The sequence below is a fragment of the Nanorana parkeri genome, unplaced genomic scaffold (genome assembly GCF_000935625.1).
Source record: "Nanorana parkeri isolate BGI_ZX_2015 unplaced genomic scaffold, ASM93562v1 scaffold983, whole genome shotgun sequence".
Classification (NCBI taxonomy): Eukaryota; Metazoa; Chordata; class Amphibia; order Anura; family Dicroglossidae; genus Nanorana; species Nanorana parkeri.
This window is the reverse complement of record NW_017307251.1, coordinates 367,830-386,815: the sequence shown is the minus strand read 5'-3', so window position 1 is coordinate 386,815 and position 18,986 is coordinate 367,830. Positions and strand designations below refer to the sequence as shown.

At 41.6% G+C, this 18,986-nt stretch overlaps 1 protein-coding gene across 1 annotated transcript; it reads right to left on the bottom strand.

The window, feature by feature from the left end:
* Positions 1–1,971: 1,971 nt before the first annotated feature.
* Positions 1,972–18,575, bottom strand: LOC108795581 (vomeronasal type-2 receptor 1-like). The gene is made up of 7 exons (XM_018566857.1): positions 18,441–18,575; positions 17,364–17,424; positions 16,752–16,803; positions 14,746–15,037; positions 10,513–10,839; positions 6,887–7,010; positions 1,972–2,879 (listed from the first exon to the last, which is right to left on the bottom strand). The coding sequence occupies exons 1-7, from the start codon at positions 18,573–18,575 to the stop codon at positions 1,972–1,974; spliced, it is 1,899 nt and encodes a 632-aa protein (XP_018422359.1).
* Positions 18,576–18,986: the final 411 nt, after the last annotated feature.

The window sequence follows — 18,986 nt, the reverse complement described above, 5'->3', positions numbered from 1 at the left end:
GGTGAACTGATGGTTCACAGGACAATTCTACAGAAGAGGCCATTGTGGAGGACAAAGAGGAGGGGGGTGGAGCAGACAGATCTCACAGCAGCAGCTTTCTGGAGGCATGGTGGCTGAACAAGCTCCAGCATGGAGCCCCGTCCTGGATCCCTCCCAGCTGCAAGCAGAGTAACCCAGTGTGTCGTGAAGGAAATATAATGTCCCTGGCCAAGCTTGCTGGACCATGTGTCAGTGGTAATGTGGACCTTGCTGCTGACTGCCTTGTCCAACGAGGCCAAAACATTGCCTATCACATGCTGGTAAAGTGCTGGAATGGCCTTACGTGAAAAGAATTGGCGTTTGGGAACCTGCCACTGTGGTACAGCACATTCTGCAAACTCACGGAAGGGGGCAGAGTCCACCAGATGGAAAGGCAGCAGTTGGAAAGCTAGCAATTTGGCCAAGCTGAGCATTTAGATGCTGAGCATGTGGATGGGTGGAACAGTATCTTTTTTTCCGCTGCAGCAGCTGGGGCAGTGACATTTGACTGCTAAAATCTACAGCTGGTGGACTGCTGGCAGATTTGGCGGAAGGACCTGTGACCAGGAACGGATTTACCCTGCCTGATGCCGCAACTATCTTATTCATTTTTTATTTATAATTATTTTTTATTATTATTTTGTACTTTTTATTTATTTTAACTTTATTTTTTAATTTAATTATTATTACTTATTTATTTTTTACTTTTTTATGTAATTATATTTGTATCAATTTTTTTTCCCTTAACTTTATTGCTATTACTTGCATGGAGAGAGGCAGGTGCAGGGGAGGGGGGGCGGGGGGAGGACGGACAGCCTGCAGTGTTATTACAAGTGATCTTGGCGACAAGATCACGTGTAAAGCAACAAGCGGCTTCCCCCATTCTTCATTTAGCCCTGCTTGTGCAAAGCAGGGCTAAATGTAGAAAACAAATTACCGCCCGGCACCCAGAACTCCATGTTCCAGGCGACAGGTGTCTTCAAACGTGTGCCGCCCCTCTTCTCCGTGCCGCCCCGAGGCCGGGCCTCCGTGGCCTTGCCGGGAATCCGGCCCTGCCTGTGACACCCATTCCTATGCCATCATCAGAACGCTGATATAGAACTCTGATAAAAAAGCTGTACATACAGCTGCTACATACTCCGCTATAACCTCTCTTTTTAACTCCAGCAAAACACTACGTAAGGCTGCGGTGTAAGCAGCCTTATATAGTGTGCCGATGGGACTTAGCTATGAGCCATGATTGGGCAAAATCTTCATGACTTTGCCCAATCATGGCTCTTACAGAGTACTGTGCCCTGATTGGGCAAAGTCTTGCACCTGACCTACGGTCAGGTGCAAGCCTTTACCCAGTTAGGGCTTCACAAGGTCCATTGCCTTGTGGGATGTTGAGCGGTCAAACAGACTGCAAACATCCCACAAAGTTTGGCGTTCGGCGAACCATGATAGTTCTTGTGTTCAGCGAACACACAAACTAGCCATTGCCTGAGTCGAACGTGAGTTCGACTCGAACATGCAACCCATCCCTATTGGTTACCTATTACAATACCAGTTTTATTTGCAAATTCCTGCATGTATTCTCTTATCATGCCTTCACATATTTTGCACACTATTTCCATTAAGCTGACAGGCCTTTAGTTATCCAGTGAACTTCTTTTCAGCTTTTTGTATATTGGTTGTATATTGGTACCACATTTGCTTTCTGCCAATTACAGGGAGTTCTTTATTAATAGAACCCTAATTGTATTTTTATGATATATATATATATTATTTTAAAAAAATGGCAATCCAGCTTTATGATTTTTAATAAAATAAACCTCTATAAAAAACACCAACTTCTTACTGCAAGAATACAAGTATGTGAAACGATATTGCTTAAAAAAATGATAATAATATTCTTATGCAGTTTACTGCCAAATTGAGTTTATTTCGTTTTGTTTACAATTAATAACAAAATCACTTGGCTCTGCCTATAAGTAAATCTGTTTTTGTATTCAGGTCAGGTCTAAATAAAAGGATATAGCATTTTGGAAAAAATATACAGACAAGAAGTCCAGCACTTGAAGCCATTATTGCAAATATCTGTACAGCCACCGTGTCTTTCCCTTTAGTGCTTAGATAGGCCGGGATCATGGCAATCCAGACACTGCAGAACACCAGCATGCTGAAGGTGATGTACTTGGCCTCATTAAAACTGTCTGGTAATGTCCTGGCTAAAAAAGCTATAATAAAGCTCACAGCTGCCAGAAGCCCCATATATCCCAGGACAGAGTAGAAGCCGATAACAGAACCCTCATTACACTGAATGATGATCTTTTCCTGATAAGTGTGAATGTCTCTATCCTGGAAGGGAGGAGATATAGACAACCAAGTGACACATATTAGTACTTGAACTAATGAACACACAGACACTATGGCATTGGATAATTTGGTACCCATCCATTTTCTCCAGGAACTCCCAGGTTTGGTGGTTTTGAAAGCAATACACACCATGATACTTTTGGCAAGTAGAGAAGAGACAGCAACTGAGAAGATGACACCAAAACAGGTTACACGCAGCATGCAGGTTACATCTACTGGACGGCCGAGGAACAAAAACACAGAAAGGAAACTGATCATGATGGAGACCAGGAGAAGATAGCTCAGGTCCCGGTTATTAGCTTTAACAATGGGTGTGTCCCGGAAATCTACAAATATTCCCAATATTACACCAGTCAGAAGGCAAAAAAGTATGGAGACAGCTGAAATTACTGCAGGAATTGTGTCATCAGTGTAGGACAGAAATTCCACCAGCTTTGGAACACACCGATCCTTCTTCTTATTTGGCCATTCTTCATCGGGACATCTTATGCAGTTTTCACTGTCTGCAGATTTTGAAAAAGACACATAATGGACTTATTTATTACAGTGTCTGGGGAATAAACAAAATGTGTTACCTCGAACAAAAATATTCCCCTAAGAAAGTTTGTGGTGTATAAATGTACCATGTAAGCAGAAGTTTGTGGTACATAGTGTGCCACTACATGTATGGTGGTCATACAAGAAAAGAGCAAGAACTGTGATGGTCTGTGGGGTATTATTATTATTATACAGAATTTATAGAGCGCCACCAGTATAAGGAAGACATTACAATCACAATACAATTCAAGACAAGATGGTAAGGAGGGCCCTGCCCATGAGGGCTTACGATCGAAAAGGTAGGGGGAAGTGAAACATGAGGTGGTAGCTGTGTGGGGATGAATTGTTTGAGAACGGTTGAGTGATTAGGTTGAGGTGGGATAGGCTTCCCTGAAGAGATGAGTCTTTAGAGTGATTAGGTTGAGGTGGGATAGGCTTCCCTGAAGAGATGAAGGCAGTCAAGGTGGGAAATAGATGGACAGGTTGGGGTAGAGAGTTTCATAGGATGGGAGAGACTCTACAGAAGTCCTGGAGGCAAGCATGGGAGGAGTTGACAAGGGAGCTGGAAAGCAGGAGGTCTTGGGATGAGCGGAGCAGATGGTTAGGGTGATACTTTGAGACAAGGTTTGAGATATAGCCGGGGGCAGAGTTATGGATGGCTTTGTAAGTGATTGTTAATATTTTGAGCTTTATCCTTTGGGAGGGTGGAAGCCAGTGTAGGGATTGACAGAGGGGGGTTGCAGACACTGAACGGTTGGTTAGGTAAATGAGTCTAGCAGCTGCATTCACGATAGACTGAAGGGTGATAGCCTGTGTAGTGAAAGGCCAATGAGGAGGGAGTTGCAATAGTCAAGACGAGATATAACAAGTAAGTGTATGAGTAATTTTGCGGTTTCATTGGTGAGGAAGGGGAGTATTTTGGAGATGTTACGAAGGTGAAGGCGGCAGTGAATGGGTGCAGTGAATGTTTGTGTGCAGAAGGAACAGTGTATTATGGAAGTTTGCTATGTTCATCAGTACAATGTCAGTCAGTTGGCGAGATATATGAGCCACCAGCACGCAGTTTTCCTTCTTTACTCACTGCCAGACAAATATAATATCTATCACGTGGCTGAGGAAGAGACCAGAAGATGAGGAGGCGTCTCTTGCGACTTGTGTCCTACAACCTCTGAAGTTTGGAACAGAAGGCCGCACGACAGCGAGGAATACGAGTGCCACGGATTGAAAGCAGACACTATGCTGGAGACGTCTTGAAGAGAGGTCAGCAGGCAAAAGATCAAACGGGTTGGGCAGTGTAGGAGCAGACTCGAGAGACTAGAATCGTGGATGAGGAAGCCAAGGGTCAGAGCCAGCCGGGCAGTGAGGCACAAAATCAGAAGACAAGAGCAAGTCCAGAGAACAGGCTGAGGTCAGGGGTAGGCAGCAAGAGGAAGGGTAGTCTAAGGCAATCAGGGTCAAACAGGTCATAGGCAATCCAACAGAGACACAGGCAAGAGGAAGGATAAGCTGACAAGACCATCAGCAATGTGGTGCAGGTAGACTCATTTTTATATAGTCACCAATTGAGGTAACAGCATCACTTCCTGTGCCCTAGCTGTTTGCGCATCGTCCAGCGCACTTCCGTTTGTGCGCGCCTGTGCACTATGGCATGTTTCCCGAGATGTAGTCTATGCGCATGTGCTGCTGCCCTTTTTGCCTTACAGTATCACATGCAACCTTTTCGGAACCATTCATTGGTTCATCAGACAGAACAGAGTGACACAGTGTTTGTCACTCTGCTTTGCCTGATGAAGGAAATGATTAATGGTTCCGAAACATTCCATTGATACCATGTTTGTCTGATGTTGAATAAAGACGGAACGATACAGTGAATCCTCGGTGTGCTGGTGCCTCATCTTCATATATCTTGATCTACAGGGCACCAACCACAGGCCATTTCAGCACCCACTGCAATACATGTATGGAGATTCTGGTCTGGTGTGGAATGGGACATTCTGAACTAAAATCAGTAGGCAAGCACTCAATGCTGTCACAGTCAGTGAAAAGTTCATTGGTGCAGTGACAGTCAGTGGACCTCTGTTGCAGTACAATCCCAAGCAGTGCTGTCAGTAGGAAAAATGTACTTTAAATATATAATAAGTCTACATACCCCAGTAAAAAAGCCAGGTTTTTGACTTGTAAACAAATCAGACAAAGATAAATCACTTTAGATTTTTTTCCACCTTTAATGTGGCCTATAATATGTGCAATCCAATAAAAAAGGTAGAAAACATAAAACTAAAAAAATTACAATAATGTTGTTATTAAAACTTATACTTTTTTTGAAGCACCTTTTGATTTTATGACAACATTCAGTCTTTGGGGGTAGGAGTCTATCAGCATAGCACATCTTGCCTTGGGAATCTTTGCTCACCCTTCCTTCCAATAGCGCTCACAATTTGTTAGATTGTAGGAACCTCCAAAGCCATCAACAGAAGAAAAACAGCCCCAAAGAATAATGCTGCCACCACCATGCTTTACTGTGGGTATGGTGTTCTTTTGGTGAAGTGTTGTTTTTGTGCCAGAAATACTTTTATGAATAATAGCCTACAAGTTGTAGGTTTTTGCAAAATGTAGCTGGGCTGGGATGTTTTGCTTATTAGAAAAGGCTTCAGTCCGGCCAACCTACCTCACAAAAGATGGCATCACCATCCATTTGAACACCATATCCACAATGAAGCATGGTGGTGGCAGCATTTTATATGTAACATAGTATATATATATATACAGGTGAAACTCGAATAATTAGACTATCGTGCAAAGTTCATTTATTTCACTAATGCAACTTATGCGGTGAAACTAATATATGAGATAGACTCATTATATATATATATAGTGGCATTGTGTGGCAATACCACTGTGTTATGTGGCCTCAAAGTGACCCAGGATTCTCAGCCAGAGGGGCTCAGTGGCTCCAGGAAACAATTTGCTTGTATCAGGAAAGAGCTAGCTTTTTATTCCTTTCCATGTTTTCTGGATCATAGTTGGGATCCTGAAGCTGGGAGATTTCTTAGAGCTCTGGGTGGGATGAAATCTCCAGTCCTGGGTCCATGCTTTAGTAGCGACCAGCACCTAATTGTCCACCTGGGTACAACCCTCATGAAGAGGGTGCTGGGATGTATTGAGGGCCCCACCTGGGAGACAGGAAAGCTCCACCCGGGAGTCAGTGTGGAGGCCAGTGAAGCGGGGTGCTGCGGGTTTATGAAGCCTGTTGTGAGGATTGGCACGTTATTGAGGTTGTCTGGAGGAACCAGACAGTGGCCCTGATGATTGAGGCTGGAGCAGCAGTGCTGCAAGAGAGAACTATTACAGGACTGGGACACTGTGAGTGTGGGGGACAACTCGAGGATTGTTGAGCCCATATCTGCTTTCTGTTGCAGCAAGCTATTTTATGTTGGATTTTTTGATTGTCTGCCTTTTGAAAGAAAAATAAAGACTGTTTTGTTAATGGAAAAACGATGTGCGAGTGCTCTGTGAGCTCCCCAACATTACAATATATATATTGTTTCATTATTTTTTTTATTCTTCTACAGTAAATATGTCTGATTCGGAGAGCAATGCTCAGTTCAGAAATCCATACAATTATTCTGAAATTGTGTGATTTTTCTGCTGATTGGACACTTCTGCATACATATGTTCAGGAGTATCAAAAATCTACCTGATTTTCAAACCAATGAGCCCCAAACTAAACCAGGGGATCAGTTCTTTGTGACATGTGGGTTTTTCTTCTGTTTTTTAGTGCTGGTCTGTTGGTGTTTTATATGACATTTTTGTTGTAATAGAATTTTTGCAGTTAACATTGTTATTGAAGTAGTTGAACCAGTGAAGTGAATTGTAGGTTTGGATTTGACTGGTTGCTGGCAGAACAAGCCCCATTAGAAATTGGTCATCGCTAGTTACTACTACACAACTCAACAGTCAATATAAACTCTACCAGATGTGTTGGATATCTCTCCTTCTGGACATGTGACACACTCATAGCAGCATTTATGAATTGAAGATCCAAACTTCTTTCTGGTACCAGGCAAACAGGGTCCGGAGCATCGGGATACCGGAACCTAAAAATTAAAATATGTAAATCTTTGGTTAAAGAATGGACTTTAATGTTTAGCAAAATAAAAAAATCAACAGTAAAATTCATGGCTATGTTTAATAGTGCAAGTAACAGCATTTCCTCATGCACAATGTGAAAAGAACTCTAGGAATTGGGACTAAACAGCTGTGTAGCCTTAAGAAATCCACGCACCAATGAGGCTACTCGAAAAAAGGCTTCAATTCCCTAGGGAACATAAAGATTGGACTCTGGAGCAATGGAAACTGGTCATGTGGTCTGATGAGTCCAGATTTGCCCTGTTCCAGAGTGATGGGTGCATCAGGATAAAAACAAAGGCGGATGAAGTGATGCATCCATCATGCCTAGTGCCTACTGTACAAGCCTGCGGGGCAGTGAAGTGTTTTGATCTGGGGTTGGTTCAGTTGGTCAGGTCTAGGTTCAACAATCTTATGGGCCCAAAAAATGAGGTCAGCTGGCTACCTGGATATACTTAATGACCAGGTTTTACCATAAGTGAATTTTTCCTATCCTGATGGCATGAGAATATTCCAATATGACGATGTCAGGATTCATCAGGCTCAAATTGTGAAAGAATGGTTCAGGGAGCATGAGACAGGTTTTTTGCTCTGCCATACAATGCCACATCAGACAGGTCTGGAAGGAGTTTCACTGACAGATTTATAAATAGTCAACCAAATAGCCATCCCCTTACATCATAAATGTGTTCAGACTACCTGCCAGTGAAATCCGGCTTTGCCATTTTTGATTGAGTAAGGGTTTACGTTGATGGGCTTTGGTTTGCTTCAAGCAGGTTTTCCATTCTCATACAAATCTATGGAAATGCAAAACTTAATAGAATAATTCAAGTTATGCAAATCTAAGCCCACCAGTTGCAGCATGTATGTAGATGGTTCTTGATGTACATTATGAATCTCTGATTAGAGGAAGTAAAGATGTTTTGTTCTTTATTTTTTTTTTCATTCTCTCACTTACTATATCAGCTTTAGCTTTATTAATACCCAAATGTATATTATAGCCCCACCTTATTTCTAAATTTCCATGGTATAGCTTCAAGGTTGACATGAAGCCTCTGATCTTCTGAATCCCAGGGTGTAAAGTTTCCTACTTCATTATATATCACAGTAAAATCACTTCCTAGTATCCAATTAGTTATTCTGTAGTGATAAACAAATTCTCCATATTCATTAAAGAATGGCACTGGCTCAGATGAATCAAAGGAATATTTTTTTTCTTTTAGCAGGTAATATAGCTTGAAAATAAATATAGAAAGAGAAAAAACACATGCTGGTAAAATTAAATCTGTATGATGGAGCAAATCATCTTCATAGGATCCAGACAATTTCTGACCCTCCCCACAGGATACAAGCAGCAGTCAAACACATCCTTCAACAACACTGAAAACCAACTGACAAAAGAAATGTGCAGAAAATACTTTTAAATCACACACGCAAGAGGTAATCCCTGCTTTTGCCTCTAAGGACTGTTTGGGGAACTTGCACTGAATTCTGGGACCCAGAGCCTTCTCCATGTTCTCCTGTTTTAAGCCAAGAAATGCATTCTTTTGGTATGGAGTAGTTCTGAAGTGCCTTCTCTGAGTTGCTGGAAGCATATAGTTAATAGAGTTGGGCTCGATGTTCGAGTCGAACGTGAGCTGTCAGGATGTTCAACGGGCTATTCGTCCGCGGAGCCCCCCACAGGGTGCTGTGCCTTGTGAAGCCCTGATTGGCTAAAGCCTTGCACCTGACCACCAGCGATGCCCCCCCCACTTTTCTGGGGGGGGGGTCCCTCCTAAAATTCCTACCAAATCTAAAGGGTCTGGTATAACTTTTGGGGAACCCCATGTTTTTTTTTCTTTTTAAATGTAATTTTCTTCTTTAGAAATGAAATTTTTGCTGCCGCAGGTTCTTGTACAGATGCGCCACTTTACAGCTAGTTTAAGGGGACCCCCCCAGGCATATTTAAATAATTTTTTCATTTTTATTGTTTCACTTTAAGTGATGTTAAAATCACTGCTCCCTTAAAAACTGTATTTAAAAAAAATGTTTTCATTGATTCATGTCCCCCCGGGCAGTTCCCCATACCTTTTTATGGTCAATAAATTCCATATAAGGCTTCAAAATGGGGACATTTGATTGTTTAAAGTTCTACCCCCATAGACTTGCATTGAGTTTGAATTCAAACGTTTCCCATATTCTAAACTTCAAATTCAAACCGAACAGGGGGGTGTTCAGCCCATCACTAATAGTTAATCAAGCCTTGCCTCTTTATAAAATTACTTATGAACAACGGTGCACAACGGTGCAATCTACAGCGCTTTATGGTATATGGGGTCCTTGGTTGTCTTCTATTAAGGCAACTGTTGATCTTCCCTGAATAATCAATGGACATACTAATGATTTGTGATTGTATTGTTTGCTGACTTCTCTTGTTGCGCTAGAGGCTTTGTCATACTTTACCTTCCTGTTCTGGAGTACTGAGATTGCAAGCATTGTTAGGAATGTTTCCTTTCTGTTTTATTTTTTCTCTTTGTTGATATTGTTTGTTTTATTAAAATTCTTAATAAAAAGCATCTTTAAAAAAAAGAAAGGGTTAAGTGCTCATTTTGTCTAGGGGACTCAAGTAAAGAAGGTTTACTTACCTGATCCTCAGTCCTGCCAGTTCCCACCAGACTGCTAGACTGGTCCCTGTAGACTCTTCTGCCCTATGCTCCAGCAGTCTAAGGATTGAGGACATCATTACATCTCATGCAGGTACATTGACCTGCTTGACCTGCACTAGACATGAAGATGCTGAAAGGACACTCCATATCTTGAGCAGAGGGGAAGAGAGATGAGTGCTGACCACCACGGGACCGAGGATCCAAGTAAAATTGCTTTACTTCAGTCCCCTAGACAAAACGATCAAGTAATACTTGCAGTGCAGGAGTAGCCCCACTGCAAGGGTAAGTTTTTTGATTTCCCTTCTTCAAACATTTCACCATATCTAAGATATCCTGTGAATATTACCTGATGTTTATAATAATTATGCTGTTTGTCATCAGATTTTCCTTTAAGAAATAGTTGCATATTGTGAAGAGCTTTAGCTAGTATCTCTACTGCATAATAAATTCGGGGCGAGACACCCTGATTTATGAAATTCTCTATGTTTGGAAACTTTTCTGTTTGGGCATAATCACTGGGTATTGTACATTCTATCTTGTTTTTTCCTCTGTTTGATGACAAGCATTTTGCAATTGCCAAAAAATATTGGGAACCTGATGAATTGTTTGTGCTATTCATCTTATCAATGCCATCAAAGAAATGTTCTTTATCTGGAACGAATAAAGGGTAAAGTTCCACTGCTAAGCTTCCATTAATTGAAGCTATTGGTAAAAGATGTACTGAAGCTCTGGAAACCCAAATAGGAGGAAAAATTAATGTTTTATCATAGAGAAAATCATCATAGACAGTGAAAATCATATTGATGTAGACATAAGATCCACATACTACGATGACCTTGGAAGTGGATTTTTTTACAATAGCAGCGGTGGTTTCATACGTTTTGTCAAACATTTCATCATTTATTGTGTCAACTCCAAATAAAATTGTATACTCAACACAAATCCCATAAATGTTCATGTACTTGGTTAAAATGTCTCTTTCTTTATCTCCGGCATCATCATTTGTTGTGAATATTCCAACCCACGTCCAGCCAAAGTGTTTTAACAGCTCAACTACAGCCAAAAAATGAACATGGTCATTCTGAACTGTCCGGAATACATGAGGATAAAGAATTCTGTCGGTGAGAGCGTAGTCTGTAGCTCCGTAGCTGATCTGTGAAAGAAAATGATTTTCAATAATTAATCAATAAAACAAAAAGCATCATTCAAACAGCCAAAAACAAATGAAAAAGAAAAACAAATGTAAAAATTAAAAATCATAATGGTAAAGTCCATCTGAACTTCAAATCATTCCAGGTGCATTAAAACAGTAAGGTGTACAAAGTATTAAGGCCGGTGCACACCCATGCGACACCCCACCACGTGGCAATTGTGCAATAATTTTCCAATGGCACCCCAGTAGCCCCGTGCTTCTGAACCCGATCACGGCTAAAGCAGCTGCGCTTTGTGTATCGCAGAAAAAAGGTACTTGTACTTGGACTGGGGTGCCATTGAAAAATAATGACACCCACAGCGCGATCGGCGCACACCTATACGACTTCTGACCATGCAGCAATCCGCCCGGAATCGTGCACGATTGCCACACGGTGGGGTGTCGCATAAGTGTACAGCGGCCCTTACAGTTTATTTCCTTTAGAAAACTGCCACAGCCTCAGTTGAAACAGCTTGTCCGCTGACAGCATGCTGCAGAGAAGGACACTTGCTCTCTGTTATTAAGCATTGCTCTCTCTTGAGAGATCTGGCATGCCCCTTCTGATTTAGAGATATCTAGTCCTGTCCAGTGGCCCTTTAAGGGGTGGGAGCCACACTGTCCAGGCTTCTTAGAGGACACACCGTGACTATCCCTCTGTTCCCTTCCACAATAGGACAGTACATTAGAAATGAGTGGAGTACATATTGGGAGTGACAGGATTTAACCAACAATCCAGTGACTCCTTAGGGGTAGTGCTACAGTTAAAACTATCAAATTGGCATGAAGCAAGAGCTTTGCTGATTTGCTGACTCAGCAAGGGTGTGTCACAGCAATATCCACCAATGGTGGTCTCCTCAGAGTGTCATTACTCGCACTCGGAGGAGACCACCACTGGTGGATATAGCTGAGGACTTTTGTATGTACTATACTCTACCTGGAGGAAGGGCATCAGTACAACTAGGTCAGGAATATCCATTTGTCTAAGGAATTACATTTTAGGTTAAATAAGACAGATAGGTGTCCGTGGACTTTCTGCTGTCCTCACTAAGGGCCCACTCACACCATCAAGAATGCGTTCCAGTGCGTTCAGAGTCTGGAACACACTGGCGGTGCATTGAACTCAATGACCCCGCAGCCACGCCCCCCCTGCACGCGGTGCAATTGCTGGCACCCGAACGAGTGGCACATTAGTGCCTGCGTTCCGGTCCAGTGCGATCTGCCAAAAACGCTGCAAGCATGCCCCCTCCAGCCCCAAAACAAAGTGAGCAGGCCAGGTTGCATTCCAGTGCGTTCCAGAGGCCAAACGCACTGGAACGCACTCTTGATGGTGCGACAGGGCCCTCACTCTCTACACCCTCCATGACCTCTACAGAGTCAGTGATAGATCCAGCAACAAAGACTTTCCATTATTTAGCAAGTGTGTGGGGCCCGTCTGTAGGAGTGGGAGTGTGAATGGTTGTGGACAACGTTGTCAAAGGTTTTTAATGGGAAGATGCAATCTGAAGTTTCACTTTTTTGATGTTTGATTTTTTTCTATTAAACTTTTTCATATTAAAATCACTAAGGCCTCATTCACACCAGTTGCAGTGCGTTCCGATCTGATTCTGGCTAGAACGCACTGCCTCGCATTGTGGCCAGCTCACTTTTTTGTGGTGCAGGAGGGGTGTGGTGGGCCTATGAAGTGAATGGCACCGTAGCCGTGCCCTATGGCCACAATGCAATCGGCCACACGGGATTGCAAGGCATCGGCCAGCATGTAACGCAGTGCATCAGTCAGCATTTAACACAGTGCAGCAGTCAGCATGTAACGCAGTGCAGCAGTCAGCATGTAACACAGTGCAGAGGTCAGCATGTAACGCAGTGCAGCAGTCAGCATGTAACGCAGTGCAGAGGTCAGCATGTAACACAGTGCAGAGGTCAGTATGTAACGCAGTGCAGAGGTCAGCATGTAACACAGTGCAGCGGTCAGGATGTAATGCAGTGCAGAGGTCAGCATGCAATGAAGTGCACCTCTCAGTATGTAACGCAGTGCAGAGGTCAGCGGTCAGTATGTAACGCAGTGCAGCGGTCAGTATGTAACGCAGTGCAGCAGGCAGTATGTATCGCAGTGCAGTGGACAGCATGTAACACAGTGCATCGGTCAGCATGTAACACAGTGCAGCAGTCAGCATGTAACGCAGTGCAGAGGTCAGCATGTAACACAGTGCAGCGGTCAGTATGTAACGCAGTGCAGAGGTCAGTATGTAACACAGTGCAGCGGTCAGTAATGAAGTGCAGCAGTCAGCATGTAACGCAGTGCAGCAGTCAGCATGTAACGCAGTGCAGTCAGCATGTAACGCAGTGCAGCGGTGAATATGTAATGCACAGCAGAGGTCACATTCGAGGTCGCCTGCACGTTTTGAGTCGATTCCAGCCACTTCCTGCTGCCCTCCCTTTAGGAACCAGGCAGACAGCCAGTAGGAGTGCAGTTTCCCTCCAGCAAATGGCAGAGAAGTGGGCGGAGGGAGCTGCCAAGGAGCCCGAGCACTACACAGGCTTATCAAAGGCAGCCGTAGAGCTTCTTCCCGTCCTCCTCTTACCGGCTGCCACCCCCGGTTGTTACGCCACTGGTCCTGTTGGCACACAGATAGCCAATGCACAGTTCACTTCTGAGGGTTCTATTTTGTACTTTCTAGACTTCTCATTTGTAATTTTTGGCCAGTGCTCTTTATTATATTTTGTTATATATGACACTGTTTTCCGATTGACCATGTTATTACAAGATTTGTTCTCTAGATTGAGTTCTGCTTGTTTACTTTTATGCTCTTTTTCTCTTTCTGCTGTCTTCCTTTTTTCTTTCCCATTCTACTTTCTCCTTGTTGGAACGTAAAGCAATTGACATCTATGATACAGCTTTGATGGAAGGTTCCTTGATATTTGAATGGAATCAGCAGGTGGCTGATATGTAAATGAGGACCATCAAAGGGTTCTTGGGGCTGGACACTGAGGAATGAAGATCTGCCAGGATGGTTATGTCTTGGGGCAAGCCCGACCCCTGCTGGTATTTACTGCCCACACCTGTGTCAGTAAGGCATATATGCTGGGATGGGGGCAGGGGCATATGATGGAACCTTCTTCCTGTGTGACACTAATCTAGCTGACCAGCAAGACCTTTGGACAAGACAAGTCTTTCTGAACTCTGCAATCAAGAATGTGATTCGCTGAGACCAGCTGGAGAGGCGTGTCCTGAGAGCAGAGAAAAACCCATGGCATGTGTGAATGAGAGAGAGAGAATGGGGTAGCTAGCTGTAGGATCCTTACCCTCAATTCCTATCCCCAATTCCCCTTTCAGATTCCCTTAATTGTAATTAGAATACATGTATACACTTATTTAAGATTCAGTTGTTCATCAGTAATTTAAGGCACCCCCAAATCAGAGCAGATTCTACACTCCTCTTACCTTCCCCTCCTTCTTTCCCTTTTCTTCAGTTATCTTACTTAACAATCTGTGTTATTTGTGTGGAAAACCTTTTATTACAAAATGTAGTGTATTGCAGAACGATACAGGTATTGTCAGATACAATTCCTGTCCTGATTTTGCACTCTGATCGCACTGTAAATTCTCAGGGTTGCTATGTTGGTGTACTGTTACTGTTTTCTTGGTCTCCCACGTGCCTTGTGACTTATGCTCTGGAATTTGTCTCTCTGTACCTGGATCCTGTACCTACCTTTTTTTTTTAAATAAAAGAACTGAAGTTAAAAAAAGTTGGGTTATAATATATAGAGATTAAAAAATACCTTGTATTTATAATGTCTTGTAATGTCTAAAAAGGCAGTGCAAAATAAGTGTAAAAAAAATTTCATAATCAACATGTACAAGGCACCTACCTGTGTATATCCATAGACCCCCAGTATTTGTGCCATTGGAATTGTTGTCACTGAAAAATGATCTCCAATAAAGCCCACCAGTTTACCTTCTCTAGAACATGAGTAATTGGGGATTGCCTTCTGTGGCCCAGATAAAATTTGTAGAACATTCCTCACAGCCACACTGGCATCTAAATATGAATCAGTAATATGATACCCCAGTGTAATATTGGGTAACATTTCTGTATTTTGGTTAACTTGATGTATGGCAAAACGAAAAACCAAAACATTTAGGAGTGCTCGAATGTCATCACTATAGAAACAAAGATATTTATTTCACATGGAAGTGAATCCACCAGATATTAACAATCCCGTTTATGGGCAATATATTATTGATATTCAATAAAAGGACATTGGATTGACTTGTGCCAAAAGCCAATCCATCCAATAGAGTTTGCTCTAATGGATGGATTGGCTTTTATTCCCCTTTGTTCACTGCAAACCCATGATAGTGGCAAACCCAGACCTCATCCCTACTGACCAGCCAGTGTAACGACCATGCCAGCCTCAGTTGCTGAAGACTGCACAGCCTGTAAATGTTGTGAGTTAACTTTCCTTCTGCTCAGTTGTATTTTCCAACTCTGGTGAAAGAAATTATTTTGATTATATGAGGTCCCAATTACATTCCTTACCCCAGGCAGCCAAGTCAGGGTTTGCATTTTCACTGTACATCTGGTCCATATTTGAAAAAATATTGTATGAAGTACAAAACTAACAGAAATCCATCTTATCTTATTTTTTTTTTTTAAACGTAACCTTTTTGTCAGTATTAGCAGGCCATCTATTGAAGGTGCAACACTATCCCCTGTCCCTTGCTCATCACATTAGCTTCTGTTGCAGAACAAACTCAGGTAACACAGATACAGATTCTTTGGGTTCAGAACTGTATACTGCAGATAGTTTCTTGCTGAAGACTGCATAGTCTGTAAATGTTGTGAGTTAACTTTCCTTCTGCTCAGTTACATTTTCCAACTCTGGTGAAAGAAATAGTTTTGATTATAATTACATTCCTTACCCCATGCAGCAATGTCAGAGTGTGCATTTTCACTATACATCTGGTGCATATTTGAAAAAATATTAAAGTACAAAACCAACAGAAATCCATCTTATCTTTTTTTTTTTTTTTAAACGTGACTTCTTTGTCAGTTTTAGCTGGCCATCTATTGAAGGTGTAACACTATCCCCTGTCTCGTTCTCATCACATTAGCTTGTGTTGCAGAACAGACTCAGGTAACACAGATTCAGATGCTTTGGGTCCAGAACTGTATACTGCAGATAGTTACTTAACAGCAAGTACCAATAAGGACTTCATTATTATAGTCAGAACTGACAAGGAAAGGAAACGCTCACTTTATCGACTGAACAAACTTTCCAAGTGTTCATTCTTTGGTGAGATTTCTAATTGCTCATTATGGCACAGCTCTCTAGCATTTAATAATCTGCACCATGATAGGAATGTGTTGTGCAATAGTTCAAAATCTTACTTACTCTGCAGATAAAAATTCTTTCATGTATGTGTTTGTTCCCTTTACATTTGTAGTAGCTGCACGTATAGTGAACACTCCTCCGATGATAAAGTCACCTTCCTGATGAAATCCAAATTCTTCAACTACAGCTTTAATCTTGAGATTACAGACAGATGATGAACTCTGAGTGCTGTAAATGCCAAAAGCCAACCACAGGACAATCCAAGATATTTGAAATTTCAGTAAAGTAAATACAGCTAAAGCTTTAATCTTCATAACAACAGACAGTAGGACACAAACTGTTAAGGAGAATATCCCACACAGTCTATGCAATTCTGTGCTATGATGCTGCATATGCGTCAGTGACATGTCTACAGTATGTGACAGTGTGAATTGCTCTCCTCTCCGTTGTCCTTTTATACGGTTCAGTGTGATGGATTTCTCATTGTTCTCAAAATAGATCATTACATCATCCTGAATCTACTTCCAGCTCTTCCTTACCTGAGCTTTTCTTCAAATAAATCCGTACTTTTAATAAACTGACTTAAATGATCTTTAAAAGATTGAGAATAAAAAATGAAAATAAAACTAGACTCAGTGTTATTAAAATTGTTTTAAAAGTGGATGCAAACTCAATCACTGAAATCTCTTATACGTTTTTTCATGCTAAGAACATTTTATTGGAATCAAAATATTTTCATTAACGATTTTCCAAAGAAACAAAAATACAGGCTGACATAGCAATGTATAAACAGCTGGGCAACAGTGGGAATTTACAGAGTAATTTATTTCCATATAAAGTACTATAGAATGGTAACCTGTACATACAGACATTTATGGTAATAACAAACTTCAAGGATATCACAGCGACGCATCTCTTCTTGCAACTGCAGTGGGTACTGAAATGGCCAACACCGCAAAGACAGTAGAGGTAATGAGGTCACCAGCACACTGAGGTCCACATTATCAATCACCCTTTATTTATGTTAGATAAACATTCTATCAAAGTCAATCACTAGTAAAAGACTATCAGCCACAGTAACAAAAATGAAACAAACTTCAATAACATGACATATCAGGTCCACATCGAGGGGTTAATTACTTGGACATCACCTGTGAGACCGGCGGTGATCCTTTCTATTGAAGGGTCGTGATGCTGTTTTGTGATTTTCACCTATATGGTATGAGGAATTTATGTTCAATAAATAAGTCACATCGAGGGGTTAACTACTTGGGCATCACATGTGAGACGGGCGATGATCCTTTCTATTGAAGGGGCGTGATGCTGTTTTGTGATTTTCACCTATATGGTATTAGGAATTTATTTTCAATAAAGTAGTCACATCGAGGGGTTAACTAATTGGGCATCACCTGTAAGACGGGCGGTGATTCTTTTTATTGAAGGGGCGTGATGCTGTTTTGTACTTTTCACCTATATGGTATTAGGTATTTATTTCCAACTATTCCAATAGTCAGCTCAAGGGGTTAACTACTGAAGCATCATGAGACAGACAGTGATCCGTTCTAATGAAAAATTGAAATAAAATGAGACTCACTCTTATTAAAATTGTTTTTAAAGTGGATGTAAACTCAATCGCTGAAATCTCTTATAGGTGTTTTCATGCTAAATGGAATCAAAATTTTTTTATCAACACATTTCCGAAGCAACACAAATGTCCTTTTCTTTAGTTTGGTATCTAAGTCCCTCAAATCTTTTTTAAGGACTCTTCATCTTCCTGTGACTTTGTTGTTAGTACCAATGTGCACCATAACAGTTGGGTCCTCCCTGGCCCCATCAGTCTGTCAATCTGATCTGCAAAGTGTCAAACCTAAGCACCTGGTAAGCAACAAACTATTCAGTGGTTATGATAATTGTGACAGATTACCCTGTCTGTCCTTCCTTTACTGCAGCCCCCTATCTTTGCCTACACACCTGCTCCTATCCATACTGGGATAGTCATTCCCCTGGCAGCTAGAGCAAATATTCTGCTCCAACATTGCTACCCCTAAACTAATACCCCCAAATGGGTATATTTATTAGGATGTATCAACTCAGGACTAGATGCTCACTATCTCTTTTCCCTCTTTTTCTTCCAACTTTTCCCAAAGGGTAACCCTTGGAACCTGTGCCATTTATCTCCAGCCTCTTCAATACTGGGCCCGGGTAGCACCTGCTGGACAAGGTCCAACCTCTTGGCTGATAATGCTGCTCAGTGTTGCTAGCTGGTCCTTTCGATCCAGAATCTGTGCTTCTGAAAAAACATAATGGTTACATCCTGCACAGCAGTATTTACTCTCAAACAGTTGCTTAAGAAGTGCAGACATGTATACATGGAGCAGGGTGTGCATTGTGTTGTAGTACCACTTATAGAGGACCACTAACTAACTTAATGGGGATATACAATTTTTTTAGCATTTTTTTTAAATAAATGTTGATTTTCCAACTAAATTAGCTGTTTTGCCATTTCTTAAGCCATAATCAACCCTATTTTTGTTTTTGCGAAGTGTTTTAAACAAAAATGTTAGAGAGTGCTATTCAAAAAAACAGCTCATTGTTTGAGAAGCCTGAATATAAAAATTGAATCAATGGAATTGGATTGCAATGTAACAAAACTCATCAAATACACTATGAGGAAGTAAAATTAAAATTAAAGTCAAAAAAGAAGAAAATGTGAAATTATTATTGGATTCCTTTTTAGCATTTTTGAGATAGTAGGAAAAATCTTCATAGCACTC

What these genes read in the sequence shown, in the direction of transcription:
- LOC108795581 (XM_018566857.1), bottom strand. Translation starts at nt 18,575, where the DNA reads ATGTCTGCACTTCTTAAGCAACTGTTTGAGAGTAAATACTGCTGTGCA. An exon ending in GATCACCGCCGGTCTCACAG is followed by an intron (nt 16,804 to 17,363) that starts GTGATGTCCAAG and finishes AATCTTTTAAAG; the next exon opens with ATCATTTAAGTCAGTTTATT. An exon ending in TTATTTGAAGAAAAGCTCAG is followed by an intron (nt 15,038 to 16,751) that starts GTAAGGAAGAGC and finishes TTGTTTCTATAG; the next exon opens with TGATGACATTCGAGCACTCC.